The sequence below is a fragment of the Mirounga leonina genome, unplaced genomic scaffold (assembly GCF_011800145.1).
Source record: "Mirounga leonina isolate KUSES-001 unplaced genomic scaffold, KU_Mleo_1.0 Mir_200, whole genome shotgun sequence".
Lineage (NCBI taxonomy): Eukaryota > Metazoa > Chordata > Mammalia > Carnivora > Phocidae > Mirounga > Mirounga leonina.
In genome coordinates this window covers 2,187,499-2,209,111 of record NW_023270503.1, presented here as the reverse complement: position 1 = coordinate 2,209,111, position 21,613 = coordinate 2,187,499, and the positions used below count along the sequence as shown (strand labels likewise).

Below are 21,613 nucleotides of genomic sequence, written 5' to 3'. Positions count from 1 at the left end.
ACTCCCCAAATTTCAGAGACTTCACACAACAAAGGTTTCTTAAATGAGGACCTGTCCCTTTTGGTAGTTGAGGATTCCTGGTCAAAGCAGAAGAGGGAAAAACAAAATAATCAGGAAAGGGGTTTTCACTGCCTCTACAATTACATAAGTTCTGCTCAAGTTTCACTGATGAGAACAGCTCACATGGCCCTTCCACCTAAGTACAGAAGTTGGGAAAAGAGGGGAGGGAGCACTACGGTGTGTCAAAAGAAAAAGAAAAGCCAATGAAACCACACTAAAATAAAAAAGGCCGTCAAGTCAGGGCGCCTGGGTGGCAAAGCCGGTTTAGCAGCAGACTCTTGGGTTTCAGCTCAGGTAGTGATCGTTGGGTTGTGAGATGGAGCCCTAAGTTGGGGGCTCTGTGTTCAGTGTGGAGTCCACTTGAGATTCTCTCTCCCTCTCCCTCTGCCCCTCCCGCTCATGCTCACTTGCACTCTCTCAAATAAAGAAATCTTTAAAAAAAAAAAAAAGGGGGCGCCTGGGTGGCTCAGTTGGTTAAGCAACTGCCTTCGGCTCAGGTCATGATCCTGGAGTCCCTGGATCGAGTCCCCCATCAGGCTCCCTGCTCAGCAGGGAGTCTGCTTCGCCCTCTGACCCTCCCCCCTCATGTGCTCGCTCTCTCTCATTCTCTCTCTCAAATAAATAAAATCTTTAAAAAAAAAAAAAAAAGCTGAGGCACCTGGGTGGCTCAGATGGTTAGGCGTCTGCCTTCAGCTCAGGGCATGGTCTCAGGGTCCTGGGATCGAGCCCCGTACCAGGCTCCTGGCTCAGCGAGGAGTCTGCTTCTCCCTCTCCCTCCGCCTCTCTCCCCTGCTCATATTCCCTCTCTCCTCTCTCTCTCTGTCACATGAATTAAAAAAAAAAAAAAATTAAAAAAAAAAAAGCTGTCAAGTCAGACATTGAGATACACTTAAGAATTATGAACAATTAATAAGACCACAAATTTTGTCTATGCTTAACAGCAATTAAAGCAACAACTTAAAATGTCCGAAGTTATGGGGTGGCTGGGTAGCTTAGTCAATTAAGTATCTACTTTTGTTCATGATCTCGGGGTCCTGAGTTCGAGCCCCATATCCTGTTCTCTGCTCAGTGGGGAATCTGTTTGTCCCTCTGCCCTTCCCTCCCCCTGCCTGTGCTCGCTCTCTAAAAAAAATGAATCTTTAAAAAAAAAATGTCTGAAGTTAAACTGTTTTTATTGTTATTTATAAAAAAAGAAGTATGCAAGTTTATTGGGGGGAAATTTTCCAACATACTGTTAAGAGGGACTTACCATATGAATCTTTACTTAAAAAGGAAATAGTAACAGGAAATGAGAAGCAGTTTTCACTTGGATATTTCTGGTCTCATGAAACCAGTGAGGGCATTTTTTTCTTTAACGTAGGCTCCACCAAGGTTCGAACTCACAAGCCTAAGATCAAGATCTGAGCTGATCCAAGAGTCAGATGCTTAACTGACTGAACCACCTAGGCACCCCAGGTTAAGCATCTCACTCTTGGTTTTGGCTCAGGTCGTGATCTCAGGGTCATGAGACTGAGCCCCAAGTTAGGCTCCGTGCTCAGCGGGGAGGCTGCTTGGGGTTCTCTCTCCCCCTCTTCCTCTGCCCGTCCCTCCCCCTGCTCACACTCTCAATCTCTCTTAAATAAATCTTTAATAAATAAATAATTCATCTGCTTAGGTGTACTCAAAGGTTGTGGTACCATCACTTTAAAGGCTATTTGCATTGGTAAGAGTGTGCTTCCAAATCACTTAAGAGCTCTATGGGATGCTAAAACACAGATTTTACATTACTCAAAACTATAATCTAGGGGCGCCTGGGTGGCTCAGTCATTAAGCGTCTGCCTTCGGCTCAGGTCGTGATCCCAGGGTCCTGGGATCGAGCCCCGCATCAGGCTCCCTGCTCGGCGGGAAGCCTGTTTCTCCCTCTCCCACTCCCCCTGCTTGTGTTCCCTCTCTCACTGTCTCTATCTCTGTCAAATAAATAAATAAATAAAATCTTAAAAAAAAAACAAAACTATAATCTATAAAAAAAACACTTTTTTTTTTAAAAAGGATTTGAGAGCGAGCAAGCATGGGTGTGAAGGGTACAGAGGGAGAGGGAAAGAGAGAATTCTCAAGCAGACTCCCCACTGAGCACAAAGTCCAACGCAGGGCTTGATCCCAGGACCCCAGATGAAATCAAGAGTTGGTCGCCCAACAGACAGGGCCACCCAGGCACCCCTAAAAAAAATCTTAACTACTTTAATTCCAACAGCAAATAATGTAGAAAGGATCTAAGGTTACAATAAAAACCTGAGGTGAGATTTAGGAGTCTTGTATCACTTATATTTTCCTAGGAAGATAAAATGCTATTGTAATATGGTAAAGATCACTACGTTTAGTTAAAACCCCGAAAAATATTAGGATATATATATGTATGTATTTTAAGTAGGCTCTACCCCCAACCTGAGATCAAGAGTCACGTGCTCTACCAACTGAGTAAGCCAGGTGCCCCAGGACATGTATCCTAAGAGTCAGTTAAGAATTATAAAGGTGTGCATGGGTGGCTTAGTCAGTAGAGCAAAGGACACCTGATCTTAGGGTCACAAGTTCGAGCCCCACACTGGATGTAAAAATTACCTTAAAAAGGGGGGGGGGGCGCCTGGGTGGCTCAGTTGGTTAAGCGACTGCCTTCAGCTCAGGTCATGATCCCAGGGTCCTGGGATCGAGTCCCACATCGGGCTCCCTGCTCTGCGGGGAGCCTGCTTCTCCCTCCCCTGCTTGTGTTCCCTCTCTCGCTGTGTCTCTCTCTGTCAAATACATAAATAAAATCTTTAAAAAAAAAAAAAAAGGGAAGACGAAGAAGAGTTATAAAGGAAGGAATAATTTGAAGTAAACAATTTGGCTTTGAAGTAACAATTTGGCAAGATTTGTACACTGCTCCTGGGATTTTTCTTTAAGCCAATCTTTTTTAAAAGATACCATTTTATTTGAGAGAGCAAGCGAGCACAAGCAGGGGAAGCTGCAGGCAGAGGGAGAAGGAGAAGCAGGCTCCCCGCTGAGCAGGGAGCCCCACGTGGAGCTCGATCCCAAGCCCTGGGATCGTGACCTGAGCCAAGGCAGACAACCAACCGACTGAACCACGCAGGTTCCCCGCTAAGCAAATGTTTAAATGGCTTAAAGTGGACAGGATTACAAATTGATTTAGAAGTACAATTTGTGGGGGGCGCCGGGGGGCCCAGTCGGTTAGGCATCTGACCCTTTCGGCTCAGGTTCATGGGATCAAGCCCCACGTCGGGCTCTGTGCTCAGCTTATAGTCTGCTTGGGTTTCTCTCTTCCTCTCCCCTCCACAGGCACACGTGCTCCCCCTAAAATAAATAAAATCTCTAAAAAGAAAGAAAGAAGTACACTTGTGTTGAGTACAATGAAAAAGGATTTTTGAAACAGAAAACAGGAGGACAGGGAAGCCTCTTTAAAGACGTCCTATTCTAGTAACACTTCACTGTTTGTTTTTTTTAAAGATTTTATTTGTTCTGGTCATATATACTTATCACTTGTACTCTTATTAGGTGGACCAAAAGACACACACACTGTGAGAAACACAGCAATGCTAGGAAAACACCACCTTTATAGCCAGAAAGATTTAGATGAGACTTTCATTCTGGCTTAAGTATTTACATACATGTTATTTGACCTATGTTACATAACCTCTATGAGACGGTTTCCTGTTTCCTCACCTACAACTTGAGAGATACCCATCTCTCACTGGGTTCTGAGACTTAAGAGTGCATAGGCAAATTCTGTGGCACATAACAGAACTCAATATGTTAAAATGCTTTTCTTTGCTTGCCTGTCTTCCAAGATTTACAAAAAGGGGGAGGGAGGAATCCAGGAGGACGTAAGCCCTTTAGAGAAATGTTAACAATGTGCTTCATGTACTAATGAGCTAAATAAAGAACACAGAGTTTAGAATCTAAGCCTAATAAATACAACCTATTGCATAATCTGACTCCACTTCTTCTTTCTAGCCTAGATACTCCATTCTTAAGCCTCATGTGCTTAATTCCAATACTGTACTTTTGATGATGTATCTGAAAGAACCTCCTCCTCCCACCACCCAAATCTTACCCACCCCAATGAATTCATTCTATTTGGTTCTATTACTCAAGTTTCCCTGATAACCACAGCCCATAATGCCTTCAGTTCCCCTTTTCTGAATTTCCGGTTATCACAGAAGTTAGCAATAATCAGTTTTTATTTTTCTTAAGATTTTATTTATTTATTTAAGAGATAGAACACAAGACAGAGGGAGAAGCAGACTCCCCACCAAGCAGGCAGCCCCACGCGGGGCTTCACCCCAGGACCCTACAATCATGATCTGAGCCAAAGGCAGACGCTTAACCAACTGAGCCACACAGTTGCCCCTCATTCTTTTTTTTAGACACAATTTTCCTTAAACTAGACTGTAAGCTCTTCTATATTAGGTATAATGATAAATTCTTTTATCACTCATAAGGGGAAACTCATTCCCAAAACTCACTAAAGAAATATCTATTCATTAAAAAGCCCCAAGAAGGGCGCCTGGGTGGCTCAGTTGGTTGAGCGACTGTCTTCAGCTCAGTTCATGGTCCTGGAGTCCCAGGATCGAGTCCCACATCGGGCTCCCTGCTCGGCGGGGGGTCTGCTTCTCCCTCTGACCTGCTTCCCTCTCATGCGCTCTTTCATTCTCTCTAATAAATAAATAAAATCTTTAAAAAAAAAAAAAAAAAAAAAAAGCCCCAAGAATGGGGATACTTTGTTGGCTCAGTCAGTTGAGCACCCGACTTTTGAATTCGGCTCAGGTCATGATCTCAGGGTCACAGGATCGAGTCCCACATCTGGCTCTGCACTCAGCAAGGAGTCTGGTTCCTCTCCCTCTGCTCCTCCCCTAGCTTGTGCGCACACGCGCCAACTCTTCTCTCCCTAAAATAAATAAAATCTTTAAAAGAAAAATACAGAAGCCAATACAGGGGAAAATGACAGAAATCAACAAGCTACAGTAAATGAAGGGAAGAAACATTAGACCATAAGGCGTGCAGTGCAACCCCAAAACAAGATAAATAATATTTAAGTCAGGTTAAATTTGATAAGCATTTATAGCTAAATTTAAACCTTAATTTATATGGAGTGCCTAACTGGCTCAGTCAGTAGAGCACCCAACTCTCAATCTCAAGGTTGTGAGTTCAAACCCCACACTGGGGGTGGAGCCTACTTTAAAAATAAATAAATAAATTTTTAAAAATAAAGTAAAGTTAAAGTTATGTTAAATATTCCATCATTTTCAAGGCAGTAACTAACCCTGTAATACCGCACTTGGGCAACTATATCCATAACCATTAACCATCGTCTGTTAAAAGTTTAACAGACAAAACTTAAACAAAAGCTATGCAGCTTCCAATATTCTACACACAGCTTCCAATATTCTAAAACTCAATCCCTGGCAATTACTTAACTGCTGAAAAAACAGCTGAGACAGCCCGCAGAAGGGAACATTACAAGGTCATCTAGTCAAACCCAGCCGTATACCCAGAGACATGAATTAAATTTAGATATGGACCAAACGCTTAAATTTTTAATAAGCACACTCAGTGAGGCATATGAGAAACAATGACGGATTCCAGTGGTTCTCAACCCTGGCTGTACACTAAAATTCCTTAAGAAGTTTTTCTGTTTTAGAGATTAGACTGACCTATATCAACACACCATTTGTTAAGTTTTCATGTTAGTCTGGCTAAAACCATCCAATTTGTTTTTAAAGTTTTTTTTTTAGAGGGCGGAGGGGCAGAGAGAATCTTAAGCAGACCCCATGCCGAGGGTGGATCTCACAACCCTGAGATCATGGCTTGAGCCAAAATCAAGAGTCGGATGCTTAACCAAATGAGCCACCCAGTTGCCCCGAAGTATTTTTTAATATTCACAATGTTTGGCTGAGAAAAAAAGGCATGCTGCTAAATAATGTTATGTTTCCACAAAAAAAATATAAAAAATATAATGCAGATTATACATCGGCTATTTTAGGAAACATTTTCACAGTAACATCAACGAAATCCAGATTTTTCTTAGTGATGTGTCAATGGTGCGATTGGCAGCACTTTTCTTTATTGGTGTTATTTAAAATAATAATTTAAAATAATAATGCATGCTAAATCAACAGCATGTTGGTGTCTATAAAATGATCTATGTTTCTGCATTTATACATGCACTGGCACTTGAGCAAAATGAAGTTCTCAAAGAATATTCAAACCATTAACAATAACAATAGTAACTACTGGCAGGGCAGAGTAGCTATCAGTATTTATTTCGTGGGACTATACAATTTAACTTTCTTACATTTTATTTTACATTTTTGTAATTCAAAAATCAAAAGTTTGCATTTCACATTTTAAGTAACATTTAAAATACTTAAATATATGAAGTTTTGTGGTGAAAAATTATGCACTGCACATTTATAAATTGGTGGTACTTTAAAAAAAATCCTTTCAGAGAACAATAAGAGCAAAGAAGCCAAAAGTTTACATTTATTTACTTTCACCAGTAAATTCCACTCCTCAGAGAATCTCTCCGTGTCAAATAAATAAATAAAAATAAAAAATAAAATACTTATTGCTAATATATGAACAGTAACTCCTTATTTAAAAAAAAATTAAGTAAAACCAGTGGCACCTGGCTGGCTCAGTTGGTGGAGCATAAGCATGCAACTCTTGATCTCAGGGTTGTGAAGTCAAGCCCCACATTGGGCACAGAGCTTATTTTAAATAAATATTTTCAGGTCTAAAAAAAAAAAAAAGTGCAAAATTAAGTAAAACCGGATATAGAGATATATAAAAAACAATCAAACAAAAAACCCCACAATGAAACAGCAGAACAAGAAACTACTGCACATGGGCGCCTGGGTGGCTCAGTCGTTAAGTATCTGCCTTCGGGCTCAGGTCATGATCCTGGGGTCCTGGGATCGAGCCCCGAATCAGGCTCCCTGCTCAGCCGGAAGCATGCTTCTCCCTCTCCCACTCCCCCTGCCTGTGTTCCCTCTCTCACTGTGTCTCTCTCTGTAAAATAAAATCTTTAAAAAAGAAAAAAAAACTACTGCACAGAAAACACCAGTTCATACAAGTTTTCTTCCTACCTTTGATTTTTCAAATTTTCCATAAATACAAAAATATATCAAAACTGAAAAAAAAATACAGAAAATACACTGAACAGATACTTCAGCTGGAAAATATCTCAGTTGCTCAAGTTAATTTTAAAGCAATTTAGCCGGCTACTATTTTTAGTAATGACTGTCCTCCTAAATTCCTCTGCTTCACAAGTGTCAGTAAACTTAAAAAATCAGTTCCAGATTTTTAAGCTTAAAAACCCAAAGTCAAATAAAAATAAGATAAGGGGCGCCTGGGTGGCTCAGTTGGTTAAGCGACTGCCTTCGGCTCAGGTCATGATCCTGGAGTCCCTGGATCGAGTCCCCCATCGGGCTCCCTGCTCGGCAGGGAGTCTGCTTCGTCCTCTGACCCTCCCCCCTCTCCTGCTCTCTCTCTCATTCTCTCTCTCAAATAAATAAATAAAATCTTAAAAAAAAATAAAAATAAAAATAAGAGAAAAAAGTAATTTTGATTCTTTAAATCTTAACATCTTGATTAGTGAAATAAATCTACTTGATCTAGACTTGACCTAAAGACTTGACCTAAAGACTTTAGACTGGTCCCTAAAATAGGCATAAAGCAAACATTCTCTTAATCTAATGATCTTCAAAGCCATACAAAACTAAAATAAAATAGACTACTATACATATACTAGTGTTCCAAAACTTTCAGCTTTTTAAAGTGGAGGAAAAAGTGGTAAACAATATTATTGCAGTCTGATAGACAAGAATTAAAGGTAAAGACAAAATGACTAAAGAAATGTTGGCAAACGGCGCCTGGGTGGCTCAGTCATTAAGCGTCTTGCCTTCGGCTCAGGTCGTGATCCCAGGGAGCTGGGATCGAGTCCCACATCGGGCTCCCTGCTCAGCGGGAAGCCTGCTTCTCCCTCTCCCACTCCCCCTGCTTGTGTTCCTGCTCTCACTGTCAAATAAATAAATAAAATCTTAAAAAAAAAAAAAAAAAAGAAATGTTGGCAAATAGCACTCTGAAATGAGGAAACCTCAAGTCAAGAAAGTCCTAAGCAAGCTGCTGCAAAGATGAATAAAAGATGAAGGCATAAAGAACGATGTTAATGGTATATTATCTGTTAACTGTTGAGAAGAGGAAAAACTGACTTAACAGCATCTAGTCTAGTAAAAAGCCAAGGTCCCCTGTGGCCATTCCCCAGTGCCCCCAAATTACATGCTTTAAAAGTCACATATTGGGGGCGCCTGGGTGGCTCAGTCAGTTAAACGTCTGCCTTCGGCTCAGGTCATGATCTCAGGGTCCTGGGATGGAGTCCCCCGCATTGGGCTGCCTGCTCAGTGGGAAGACTGCTTCTCCCTCTCCCTCTGCCTGCCACTCCCCCTGCTTGTACTCTCTCAAATAAATAAATAAAATCTTAAAAAAAAAAAAAAAGCCACATATTGAAAAGGTACATAAAGAGAAGGTAGATGGCCAGGGGCACCCAGCTGGCTCAGTCGGAAGAGCATGCAACCCTTGATCTCAGGGTCGTAAGTTCGAGCCCCACTTTGGGTGTAGAGATTACTTAAATAAATAAAACTCAAAAGAGAAAAAAAGTAGGGGGCCATATTGCTGTATCATTAAGTACCCAGAGTTTCTTTCCTATACAGCCCGTTATAAAGCTTTACTCTCATATCAAGAAGTTACGAACAGTGGTAATTTTCTTATGCTCAACATTGTTTTAATTTCTCTATTCCTTGATTAAATAACATTTCAACATACTCAACGGCCATGTTAAAAGCTAGAAGGCTGAGAAATAAATCAAGGATTTCTTAGATTTCAAAGCTAGAAAGAAACAAAGAATCTCACAATGGGAGAGGGATAAGAGGGAGAGTATCAGTTCTCTAAAAAAAGAGAGAGGGGAGCCTGGGTGGCTCAACTGGTTGAGCATCTGCCTTTGGCTCAGGTCATGGTCTCAGGCTCCTGGCATGGAGCCCCACATTGGGCTCCCTGCTCAAGTGGGGGAGCCTGCTTCTCCCTCTCCCTTTGCCCCTCCCCCTGCTTGTGCACTCTCCCTCAAAATAAATAAAATCTTTTTTAAATAAATAAATAAATAGTAAGGAAACTTCCACATTTACAAATGAGATTCTACTGGTTACAGTTAAGGAAGCATATTACCACTGCATAATCTAATAAATCCAAACTTGTTTTTACAACTGCAGTTTACCAACTGTGAAATATTATCACTGAGACCAATTTTCTTCTGGAAAGAAAAGTGAATACAGTGGTCTTTTCCATTCTTTTTATTCTGACAACTAGCCAAAAAGGATAAATTCTGGGCTGCCTAGCTGGCTCAGCTGGTGAGTGTGCAACTCTTGATCTCAGGGTTGTGAGTTCTAGTCCCTTTTTGGGTGCAGAGATTACTTAAAAATAAAATCTTTATGAGGGCCTCGGTGGCTCAGTCGGTTCAGCACCCAACTCTTGATTTTCACTCAGATCATGATCTCAGGGTTGTGAGATCCATCCCCAAGTCAGGCTCCACGCTTAGAGGGGAATCTGCTACTCTCCCTCTGCCCCCCCCACTTGTGCACTCGCTCTCTTTCTCAAATAAAGAAATCTAAATAAACAAAAATCTTTTTTTTTTTTTAAAGATTCATTTTGGGGTGCCTGGGTGGCTCAGTCGTTAAGCATCTGCCTTCAGCTCAGGTCATGATCCCAGAGTCCCGGGATCAAGTCCCACATCAGGCTCCCTGCTCAGTGGGGAGTCTGCTTCTCCCTCTGACCCTCCCCCTCTCATGCCCTCTCTCTCAAATAAATAAAATCTTAAAAAAAAAAAGAAAAAAGAGGGGCACCTGGGTGGCTCAGTCGTTAAGCGTCTGCCTTCGGCTCAGGTCATGATCCCAGGGTCCTGGGATAGAGCCCCACATCGGGCTTCCTCCTCAGCAGGAGGCCTGCTTCCCCCTCTCCCACTCACCCTGCTTGTGTTCCCTCTCTCGCTGTATCTATCTCTGTCAAATGAATAAATAAAATCTTAAAAAAAAAAAAAAAAGAAAAAAACAACAACCTGCAAACAGAGCAAATTTAATCTATTATCCTGTGACAGAAAAAAAGACAGACCTAGAAAACGAAAACAGGTAAAAATCAATTAGCTAAGTACAAAAAGCAAAATCAACCTCAGAAAATATTCATGTACAGTACCTCAATTACCCTGGTACTTCCTTAAAAGCTTAATGCCTTTTTGGGAAATGGAGGTCTCACCCTCCTGACCTTCCAGCCACCACTTAACTTAGGTTGTACCACAGAAAATGATCATTTTTGTAGGTTTAAAATGATTGAACCTGAGGTACAAACTTCCAGTTATATAAGTCACAATGATAAAAAGTACATACACCATAGAGAATATAGTCAATAATACTGTAATAACTTGGTATGGTGACAGACAATAACTACACTTATTGTGCTGAGTACTGCACAATGTATAGAATTATTGAATCACTACACACTGTATACCTGTATACATATGTTAACTACATTTCAACCAAAAAAATGACTGAAACTGGCAATTTCATATAGTTCAACCTTTTAATTCATTCAACACAAGTAGAAATATAAATGCAAATTTGGAGAATGGGAGTTTTCTATTCCACGAACCAGTAGCTAAGTTGGCTGGAGTAGGAAAAAAAAAAAATCAGCCCGCAAATTCATAAAATAACTTTCAGAAATCTCTTATTATACAGATGGGAAAAACAGGCCCTGAAAGTAACATGTCTAAAGGGAGAGTAATTGAGGTCAAGTCTGGACATTACAGACACCCCCCCCCCCAAATTTAATGACTTCTGGTCCAGTGTTTGTTCTGTCTCTTGTTGCCTCTCCACCGGAAAATATACTCAACCTACATACCCTTCTGTCTCCTTCATATGAAAGAAAATGCTAAACAGAGAGACATTAAGTTCAAAGCAACTTTTAAGTTATAAAATTAAAATCTAAGGAACAGAAATAGAGCTTCAAGCAGTTTAATGTTTACATACAAGTATGGCAGTCTTATCAGCCTGGGAGTGAGAGATCCATCCCAGTGATGTTACCCATTACCTGTCACCTTTTCCTAAAGTTCTTAATCCTTACCTGTAAAATGGGTGGTATATCTACTTTGCAGGGTTTTTTTAATTGAGGATTGAGAGAAATGGTAAGCACCTGGCATACAGTTGTTAATAATAAATGGTATAGAGTTTTATAATCATATAGTCAATGAAAATTTTTTAAAAGCTTTTCAATTTGTTAGCACCACTTGACAATAGTAGTCAATAAAGAAAGTACATTTAAGGGCGCCTGGGTGGCTCAGTTGGTTAAGCGACTGCCTTCAGCTCAGGTCATGATCCTAGAGTCCCTGGATCGAGTCCCGCATCGGGCTCCCTGCTCGGCGGGGAGTCTGCTTCTCCCTCTGATCCTCTCTCTCTCTGTCTCATTCTCTCTCTCAAATAAATAAATAATAAAATCTTAAAAAAAAAAAAAAAAGGAAAGTACATTTAAGGGGCGCCTGGGTGCCTCAGTCAGTTAAGCATCCAACTCTTGATCTCCACTCAGGTCTTGAGGTTCAAGCCCCATGCTGGGCTCCATGCTGGGCGTGGAGCCTACTTTAAAAAAAAAAAAAAAAAAAGGAAGGAAAAGAAAGCACACTTGTAGTCTTCTATAGTCTGTGATATGGGACAGGGACCAGCATTAGGTATATATAGTGCATTATGGTCAACACCACTGTTGTTACTAATTCAAATTAACTCAATTACACATACTAACAGGAATAATTCTAAAACTATTTATACATTCACTACAATATAAGCTCCTTGAAGAGACCTTTTGTCTATTTTGTTTAATGATGAATTCCAAGTGTCTAGAACAGTGCCTGGTACATAGTTGGATCTCAATATGTATTTGTCAAATGCCTTTGGTACTTACTTTTAATACTCTAAATACTAAGGCTTTTCAAAAAAACAATAATCTTGACATTCAGGCACATACTATTTCTTTTCTTCTGGTACCAGCCTAAACAGAAGTACCTCTCACTGTAAAATTAACTATCTCCCCTAGAAACGGGAAAAAATTTTGTTTAAGCCTTCTAAAGACCTTCCAATTAGATTGTTAGGTAGAAAACAAGACAACCTACCCAGATTCTGTAATTATGACTGCAAAACAGTACCTCTCTCCTATCAGTCTCAATATTGGGGGAGGTGGGGAATTCCCTCTTCCTCCATTAAAGCAGGAGATTTCTCCTTCTAGAGTTTAAGAGGATATTCCCTCAGGCAACCAAACATGTTTAACGGTGGCAGAACCAAAAAGATGAGGTGCAAAGAAAATAGAGGTAGAAAGTGAGATTGGCAAGGTAAGTGACCTAAGACACTGATATATTGGGGGGAAAAGGAAAAAAGAGCTCAAGGTCTAAACTTCTTCTCATAATTCCTATAGAATTAGAAGACACAAACAAGAAACATTAAAATTTTGTTTTAGAATACATCGGGGTTGGGGCGCCTGGGTGGCTCAGATGGTTAAGCATCTGCCTTCAGCTCAGGTCATGATCCCAGAGTCCTGGGATCGAACCCCACATCGGGCTCCCTCTCCCACTCCCCCTGCTTGTGTTCCCTCTCTCTCTGTGTCTCTGTCAAATATATAAAATCTTAAAAAAAATAAAAAATACATAAAAATAAAAAAATACATCTGGGAAAAAAAGATGACCAGAAATAACCTTTGTACTGATACAGTTTAAGACAGAGATTACACTATTTATTCGTATTTATTACCAATGTGACTTTTCCTAAGTCTCTGAACAGACAAGAAATCCTCAACAAAATTTCAGGGTGCCGGGACGCCTGGGTGGCTCAGATGGTTAAGCGTCTGCCTTCGGCTCAGGTCATGATGCCAGGATCCTGGGATCGAGTCCCGCATCAGGCTCCCTGCTAGGCGGGGAGCCTGCTTCCCTCTCTGCCGCTGCCTCTCTCGCTCTCTCTCTCTGACTCTCATGAATAAATAAAAAAATAAAAAAAATAATAAAAAAAAAATTTCAGGGTGCCTGGGTGGCTCAGTCGTTAAGCGTCTGCCTTCGGCTCAGGTCATGATCCCAGGGTCCTGAGATCAAGCCCCACATCGGGCTCCCTGTTCCACGGGAAGCCTGCTTCTCCCTCTCCCACTCCCTCTGATTGTGTTCCCTGTGTCTCTGTCAAATAAATAAAATCTTAAAAAAAAAAAAAAAATTTTTTTTCAGCCGTTTTAAAGTTGTGAGAAAGAAGTCAAAATTTCATTAATGAATTCCTTTTGGAAAACCTAAAAACAGTTATCATAACTGTCAGTGATATTTTCTAGTCAAAGAGCACACAATGTTTTGAAATTTTCATGGTAATACTTTCATAAAGTTTTACTACTTAAAATTTAACCTATTACCAAAATAAAAAAAAAAAAATTAAGGGGTGCCTGGGTGGCTCAGTCAGTTAAGCATCTGACCAGCTCAGGTCATGATCTCAGGGTCGGGCTCCTCCCTCAGTGGGGAGTCTATTTGTCCCTCTGCCCCTCCCCCTCAAATAAAATCTTTTTTATAAAATCAATTAATCAAAATCAATCACACAAATTCTTAAGTAGGACACATTTCTACAACACAAAGGTGTTCTCAATAACCATTCCAAGGTCCTCCAAAGACCTCAAATGACTAACCACCAAGGATTAAGTAGTATTAATTGGTAGCATTCTATTAATTAGAACCCATTCACTGCCCAAGGCTTATCCTAAGCCTTTAGAATCACGATTCACAAAACTGGTTATAGGTAGTATCATTATGTTCCTAGTCAGTAATCTGAGATTGCTAAAGAAAATATTTTAACCCTGAATTACTTTATATTTTTATTCTATGGAACCTTTCATTCCAAATCCACATGTGTTATATTTGCCAAGGAGACAGTCATATTCTCCTGAATATTAACCTGAAATTAATACCAAAAGAACTACATAGCAGCTCAACATGGCCAAATTATAGATTATATTGCTTGGGAATAAGTTAGCCACCTTCACTTTCGGGATATGCAAATTTTCAGATCTGAGTTACAATTAAGGATTTTATTTTGAGAACTAGTTTTTCTTTATGCAAATCTAATTTGGAAACTAAAACCACAAGAGCACGCTTGCTAGGAATAACTCAAAAAAGGTAGGTCATCTTCTAATATGACCACAGTATATCAGCAGCAAAACATTTACTTCATCTTTCATACTGGAAAAAAGGTATTTTTCACAACAAATAATATTATCTGGCAAGTATTATACTCTGCCCTTTACTAAACCCTGTAATTTCATAACCACCCTGTAAATTAGCAGGCAAGAGGGTAAATTTCAAACAAGATAAACCAGGATCATGGCCATGTTTCTAAACTAAACAGAATTCAGTGTTCTAAACAGAATAGTCCTAACAAGGTATGGATGAGACTGTAAAAACGTATTTGGGGAAAAAGTTCTGAGCTTAGGGACAAACACTGCTGCTAACATCTAAGTATTTTTGAACACTGATGTAGCTCAAGGTAGACATACATAAAACCAACATACTTGGCTCTGACACTATCAGTCAGGTTGACTAGTTGGTATGCCAACAAGCTCTATTTTCAGCAACTACCATTATCCTTGACTTTTCAAGTTCCCAATTGGCGGAGAGGGAAGGAGGAAATCTTTCACTCTGCCTTTGATTTCTTATGTTCTGCCAAATGTTGACTTCATTTCAGAAAGAAAGGGACTTAAATCTAAGATACCTCTGTGGTAGAGGGGATGGACAAAGCTTAAAAACTTTTGTATGTATCTAAATGAGATGAGTAGAACAAATGGTGTTAAGTATGATAACCATAAGGCAAGTTTGCAGCTCAGGATAATCATAGTTTATGCTTACTGTCCCAGCACTATCATGAATTGGTACCCCTTCGTTTCAAGGCATCCTGATTTGGATGACCCTTTAATTATTATGACAGTTATTATGACCCAGTTATTATTATGTAACCTCATTAACATGAATAGTTAGTTAATGAGCTCAAACCATAGAATTATGTTGGCAAACCAATTTGTCATCTAGGGTACATCGGTATTTAACTGTATCAAACTGTTAACCAACCATTTCAGAAATAGTAGACATAACTTTTTGTTGCTGTTCCTCATTACCCCTTAATGGATTCTGTTTAACGGCTATCTAGGCTAATATTTGGAACATTTGCAAATTACTTGCCAACCTTTCCCCCTCCTAAAAGTGTTCTGACTACATCAACTAAAAGGCTGCATCCACCAAGACAAAAGTGGGGGTGGGGGGATTGCTTTTAAAAAAGCATTTGCAGAAATGCATGGCATTAGCCATACCCCAGCACAAACATCATGACAAACCAAGGAAACAGTATGCAAACACATTTTGAGATTACCTAAAATCCCTCATTCTAACTTCTTTCACTGTGGGGCGCCTGGGTGGCTCAGTTGGTTAAGCGACTGCCTTCGGCTCAGGTCATGATCCTGGAGTCCCGGGATCGAGTCCGGCATCGGGCTCCCTGCTCGGCAGGGAGCCTGCTTCTGCCTCTGACCCTCCCTCCTCTCATGTGCTCTCTCTCTCTCATTCTCTCTGTCTCAAATAAATAAAAAAATCTTAACTTCTTTCACTGTGCCTTGAGATGGGATTTTTTTTTAAGACTATTTTTTTTAGTAACCCAACATGGGGCTTGAACTCAAGACCCCAAGATCAAGAGTCACATGCTCTTCTGAGGCAGCCAGGTACCCCAAAATGGGGTTGTTTTGAAAGCACGAGGTTTCCTTACAAAAGCATGAAGGTATTTTATCTACTATTTATGATGGATACCAGTCATAAACACCAAGACATATTATTTGAAGTAACGGCTAAAGAAATAGCACACTCCCCCCCCCCCCCACCCCAAGGTACCACCTTACTTAGTTACACATAGGTCTTTTGTGAATGGCTTAGGAGAAATAGGAGTACTGGTCTAAAAGTCGCCAGACAAGTTCTGGCTTTGCCATTTACTAGCCAACCAGTCATGTGGTAGAGGAAAAAAAAATCATTAAATCTCAAATTCACTTTCCTGAACCATAAAATGGAAGTAACATTATCTAGTTCACTGATACGTGAAATAAGTAAAAAATGTTTGTGAAAGTGGTTTGTGAGTGAAGTTCTATGTAAATGTGGCACTACATAGTTTAAAAATTTAACCTTTACCCTACTCCTGTCATTACTGATTAAATACACACAAACATAACATAAAAAAAAAACTGCTGCAAAATCAGCCTTACAGGCCTCTTTTTAAAAAATTAGGCTTTCAGGGACGCCTGGGTGGCTCAGTCGGTTAAGCGGCTGCCTTCGGCTCAGGGCATGATCCCAGGGTCCTGGGATCGAGTCCCACATCGGGCTCTTTGCTCAGCAGGGAGCCTGCTTCTCCCTCTGCCTGCCTCTCCCCCTGCTTGTGTTCTGTCTCTCTCTCTGACAAATAAATAAATAAAATCTTTAAAAAAAAAAATAAAGTCAAGAAGACTTTACAAGAAAGTCTTATAAAAAAAAAAAATTAGGCTTTCAGATCAACTTCTTAAAAGTATTGGTAACTCATTTGTAAAATTACGTGCATTAAGTTACCAGACTGAAAATTCACTTGCTATACCAGGTGAAAGTCAGGAAATTTTTTAAATATTTCATATTCCCTTGACCAAGCCATTAGGTAATTATGAAAAGCCTGCTTGTTTGTATAAACTTTCAATGTGTTTTCTTGACTTACTGAATCCAAATTTTGCTCAGACTATGTGTTCTACCTCTTACCAGAATTCAAATTGAGACCTTTTCATATAAAGGTGAAAAGGATGCCGAGGAATGTCCACAGTAGTAAGAATTTACTCCCGTCATCTCAGATTACAATGATTTCATTATATTCCATAGTTTGGAAAGCCAGCAAGATAAACTGAAATTTGGGCGCCTGAGTGGCTCAGTTGGTTAAGCGACTGCCTTCGGCTCAGGTCATGATCCTGGAGTCCCTGGATTGAGTCCCGCATCGGGCTCCCTGCTCAGCACGGAGTCTGCTTCTCCCTCTGACCCTCCTCCCTCTCATGCTCTCTGTCTCTCATTCTCTCTCTCACAAATAAATAAATAAAATCTTAAAAAAAAAAAAAAAAAAACAGAAATTTGCCCACTATGCACAATATTGTATAAAAGTCTAAAGTAGGGGCACCTGGCTGGCTCAGGTGATGGGCCATGTGACTCTTGATCTTGGGGTCGGTGAGTTCAAGAACCACATGTGGTGGTTTACTTAAAAAAAAAATACTAAAAGTAAAACTCTAAACACAAGAGAGCATCTGCTTTAAATATGAAGACTAAAAGCATTGCATTACCCAATTCTGCTTATGTTTAAGCAGGAGAAAAAATATATACAATAAAGTTGACTCCATTAACTGAAAAAGCAGTAATAAAAATTACTAGCCTAAGTAAAAGATCTGATAGCAACCTGTTTTAAACTCATTACTAAAGTTAATTTCCTAGGGTGCCTGGCTGGCTCAGTCGTGGTTAAGCATCGGGCTCTTGGTTTCGGCTCAGATCATGATCTCAGGGTCGTGAGATCGAGCCCTGCACCAGACTTCTCGATGGGCGTGGAGCCTGCTTAGGATTCTCTGTCCCCCTCTCCCTCTGCTCATGCCTTGCTCTCACTCCCTCTCTAAAATAAATAAATCTATAAAGTTAATTTACTATTTACCCATTTTTTTCCTAACATGTATTAAGGAGTTATTTCAAAACATGTCCCCACCCTTCACGGACTACCAGAATAAGCTAGAGAGATGAGGCTCTGGTGTTTTAAAAAGGACAGCTCTCGGGGCGCCTGGGTAGCTCAGTCGTTACGCATCTGCCTTCGGCTCAGGTCATGATCCCAGGGTCCTGGGATCGAGCCCCACATCGGGCTCCCTGCTCAGCGGGAAGCCTGCTTCTCCCTCTCCCACTCCCCCTACTTGTGTTCCCTCTCTCGCTGTCTCTCTCTGTTAAATAAATAAAATCTTTAAAAAAAAAAAAAAAGGACAGCTCTCAAGTGACTAGAATAGATGCATTCCTAGTATTGATGCATTCACAGAATGAATGATCAAAAGTGACCATCAAAACTTTACTCTTACCCCACGTGGAATCAATCATCACAGGGAAAAGGTAAGGAAAGGACAAAGCGAGCAACTACCTCACAAACCCAAATGTACTTTATGCTGACCCCTCCACTCTGAAAAATGTGAAATCATCTCTTCTCTTTACTAGTGTGGTTCATATATATGGGAGGGTAAGACCTGGTTCAGGAATGCTAAAAGGTAATAGATTTGACTCAAACAGCTACAAATGTTAGAAAAACTATTCCTTAGACTTCTGACTTAATTTAATCTTCAGGGTGAACAGTCCTAGCCCCAAACTTCAATATTTCCTATCTGCAACCCACAAGTGTCCTTTTCCTCAACACAGCTTAGCTCTTCCTCTAGTACCATTAAATTATCCATATAAACTGATTCCAATTCCCCAGGATATAACTAAATAATGCTACAAAGAAGTTCAACAGGGTATGCAAAATAAGACACTGCAGGAACAAGAAAAGCCAGTACTTACATCCAAGTACCCAAATCCGAATCATTCAAACTCACTTTTCCTTTCTTCCACTCCCCACACCACTTATTGTTCGGTGACTAAAACTATGGGGAATTTTAGTCACCACAAACAAAACTGAACTACTGTACCCAGTAAAAGAGTGGACACAGGTAAAGGCTGATTCCTGATGACTGCCTTCCTTTTCTTCCTTTCCAATAAATTCCTCCCTGTCCTGTGCCCAACAGTCACTGGAGTTCCTCCCCACCTGGTAGATCCTATTTCCCTCCCACTCTCTATCCTGAAGGAGACAAAACGTTTGTTAAACGTTTAAAACGTTTAACGATGTGGCTCTCTCTAGATAGTGCTCTGCTGAATAACCAATAAGGGCTTTCATTAAAATTCCTCAGCACCCAAATCCAAAATATTACTACTAAACCGTCACTTACTGGAAAGCTACAACCATGAGCTTCCAAATTCAGTTTTTAAAACAAATTTAAAAAAAGAAACAAAAACAAAACCTCCTCCACATCCTTTTTGGTTATCATAGCAAGTTTACTCAAAGCCTAAATTCTTACGACCAGGAAGCATTCAAATATAATTTCAAGTTTCCTCCCAAGGACACTAATAGATTAAAAGAGGAACCCATTGGTTGCATAGGGGGGGAAAGAAAAAGAACTTCCACTACCAGCACACCTACATTGTTTCACTTTTAAACACTGAAATAAAGACAAATCTGACCTTGAGCTGTACTTCCCCATCTTATTTCCCTCCCCCTCCCCAGACTTTTGTTCAATAAAGAGACATTGAAGGATTTACAGAACGAAATTAGTGCACTACACCTTTCTTCGATTTGAGTTCCTGGCCTTTTTTTCCTAATTTTCAAATTCCTGAATCCTAAATGTATGATGATACACTGGGACTACCCCTGAGGCTATTCACATGACCAACCTGGCATTCAAGGAAAGCAAGGGCCCTACAAAACATTCAGTAATTACGAAAAAATCTGAAGATCGATGGCACTGGATTCCAACCTTGTCTCACGCTAGAGAGCATTAAAAGCACAGAAGCCACACTTAAGAATTTTTGTTTTTATAATACTACAGTTTAACGGATATGGGGGTAATTCAAGTACCTAGGTCCAAAATGAAAGGAGTGAGGGGCAATTTTTAAAAAGCAGCCTGAGAATAACTAAATGGACACAATGGACATTTCGATCAAGTTCTGAAGAAATGAAGAACCTTGAGGGGCAAAGAAGCAATGAACAAAGAACTGTTCAAATCTGTACCCAAAGCCATTTATTTACAATAGAAAAAAGAAAATAGGATCTTCCGGGATGCCCTATGTTCAAAATCCAAAAGGTGAGAGCTTGGGATAGGTTAAGATCCTCAATGGAGTACAAACACGCATTCCGATCCCGGGGAGTCGACCAAAAGGCAGTTACTAAACGTTATTTGAAATAACTTTATTTTCCCACAGGTCTTTCCATTTGTCATAATGGTGCGTGTCAACAGGAAAATCAACGTTTTTACAAACTGGTAAACTGAGGCACGGGCATTCGAGGGACTGAGAGTCAGGGTCTCCTTGTTTCCTGTTCAAAGCTCTATCCACCAGAACCCCCAGCTAACGGTGCCAGAAAATGATTACAAGAACTTCGAGCTCTCCAGGAGAAGTCCGAGGAAAGGGACGGTGAGTGAGGTTTTCCTAGACTTCCCCAGAAGAAGGCGAGGTTGAACGTAAAGCCTAAAAAACCCCTCAACACAAGGTGTGCCGGCCTACAGAAAGGAAATCCCGATCGCAGCATCTCAGCTGGCCTCCGCTCAAGGATGAACCGCAGTGATTCCCACTCTGTCCTTCCCAACCCTCATCCAAGACTGCCCTCCACCACAAACCCAAGAAGCCCTCCGCTCGCAAGGATTCTCCTTTGTGAGACTCCACAGCCGCCGCCCCACATTGGGCCTCCGGGGAAAAGCCACCGCCCCCACCCGCCATATTTCCCTGAGAGGCGCCCGCGCTGCAGCTCCTGGTGCTACTCTCCCCCATGTGGCGGGTGTTTCTTCCCCCCATCACCCCACCCAATTGTTCTCCGCATCCCAAGATGGCCCAGAAGCTCCCCTGGGGATCGCTCGTCCGCAGATAGCACCCGCCATCTCCTCCCCCTCCCCCGCCCCGGGACTCGCCCTCCCCCCAGCCGCCATTTTACAACCAACTCCTCCACCCTTTCGCCTCGGCCTCCTGGCCCGCGGGTGTCTGCAGCGAAGGACGCCAAAGGGGTCAAATTCCCGGGCCTGGGGCCTCCCACCGATCCGGGAGCCCACATGCCATTTCCTACTTCCCGAATCCACGTTCCCGACCGGGCTCGGAGACGATGCCGCCATTTTGTCTCCTGCTCCCGGCCTCTGTGGGCGGCGGCAGAGGGTCCGAGAATTCCAGCCCCCTGTTGCCCCCCCAACTCACCGTCGTATCGCTCAGCCTGCTCGGCCAGCTTCGCCTGGTACACCAGATCCTCCCGATCATCCATAGCGGCAGCGGCTCCGGCAGGGTCTGCGCGACGGATGGAAGCGGATAGCGTCTCCGACTCTCTCAGCCTCTCGCTCCGTGTCCGGGCAGCAAAAATGGCGGCGCCTCAATCCGGGACTTCCGCCTGCGCACGCGGACAACTGCTCAGCTCTATGGCAACCGCTCCCTGGCAACTGGCGCGGGGGGGCGGGTCCGGGAGCCCAGAGCCCGAAGAGGCTGGAACCAGCTAGACGTCCCTCCTCCCTGGGCTGGGCGCGCGTTGGAGGGCTGAGGCGGGAACTGCGACGGCTGGGAGGGAGAGCAGCCCCGAGAGAGAGGGGATGGGGGGGGGGAGCCGCCTGGACCGCTCCTGAAGAGAGTGAGCGA

At 41.7% G+C, this 21,613-nt stretch overlaps 1 protein-coding gene across 2 annotated transcripts in view; it reads right to left on the bottom strand.

Moving 5' to 3' along the window:
* The window catches only part of YWHAE (tyrosine 3-monooxygenase/tryptophan 5-monooxygenase activation protein epsilon), a 54,609-nt gene extending 33,241 nt beyond the window's left edge, over nt 1-21,368 (bottom strand). The window contains exon 1 of one of the 2 annotated variants that reach the window (XM_035027604.1): nt 21,185-21,368. In XM_035027604.1, coding sequence (XP_034883495.1) covers nt 21,185-21,248 — 64 coding nt within the window. In that variant the 5' untranslated portion in view covers nt 21,249-21,368. The remainder of the gene's footprint in view (nt 1-21,184) is intronic. The other variant, XM_035027605.1, reaches the window with a different exon arrangement.
* Between the last annotated feature and the right edge of the window lie 245 nt (nt 21,369-21,613).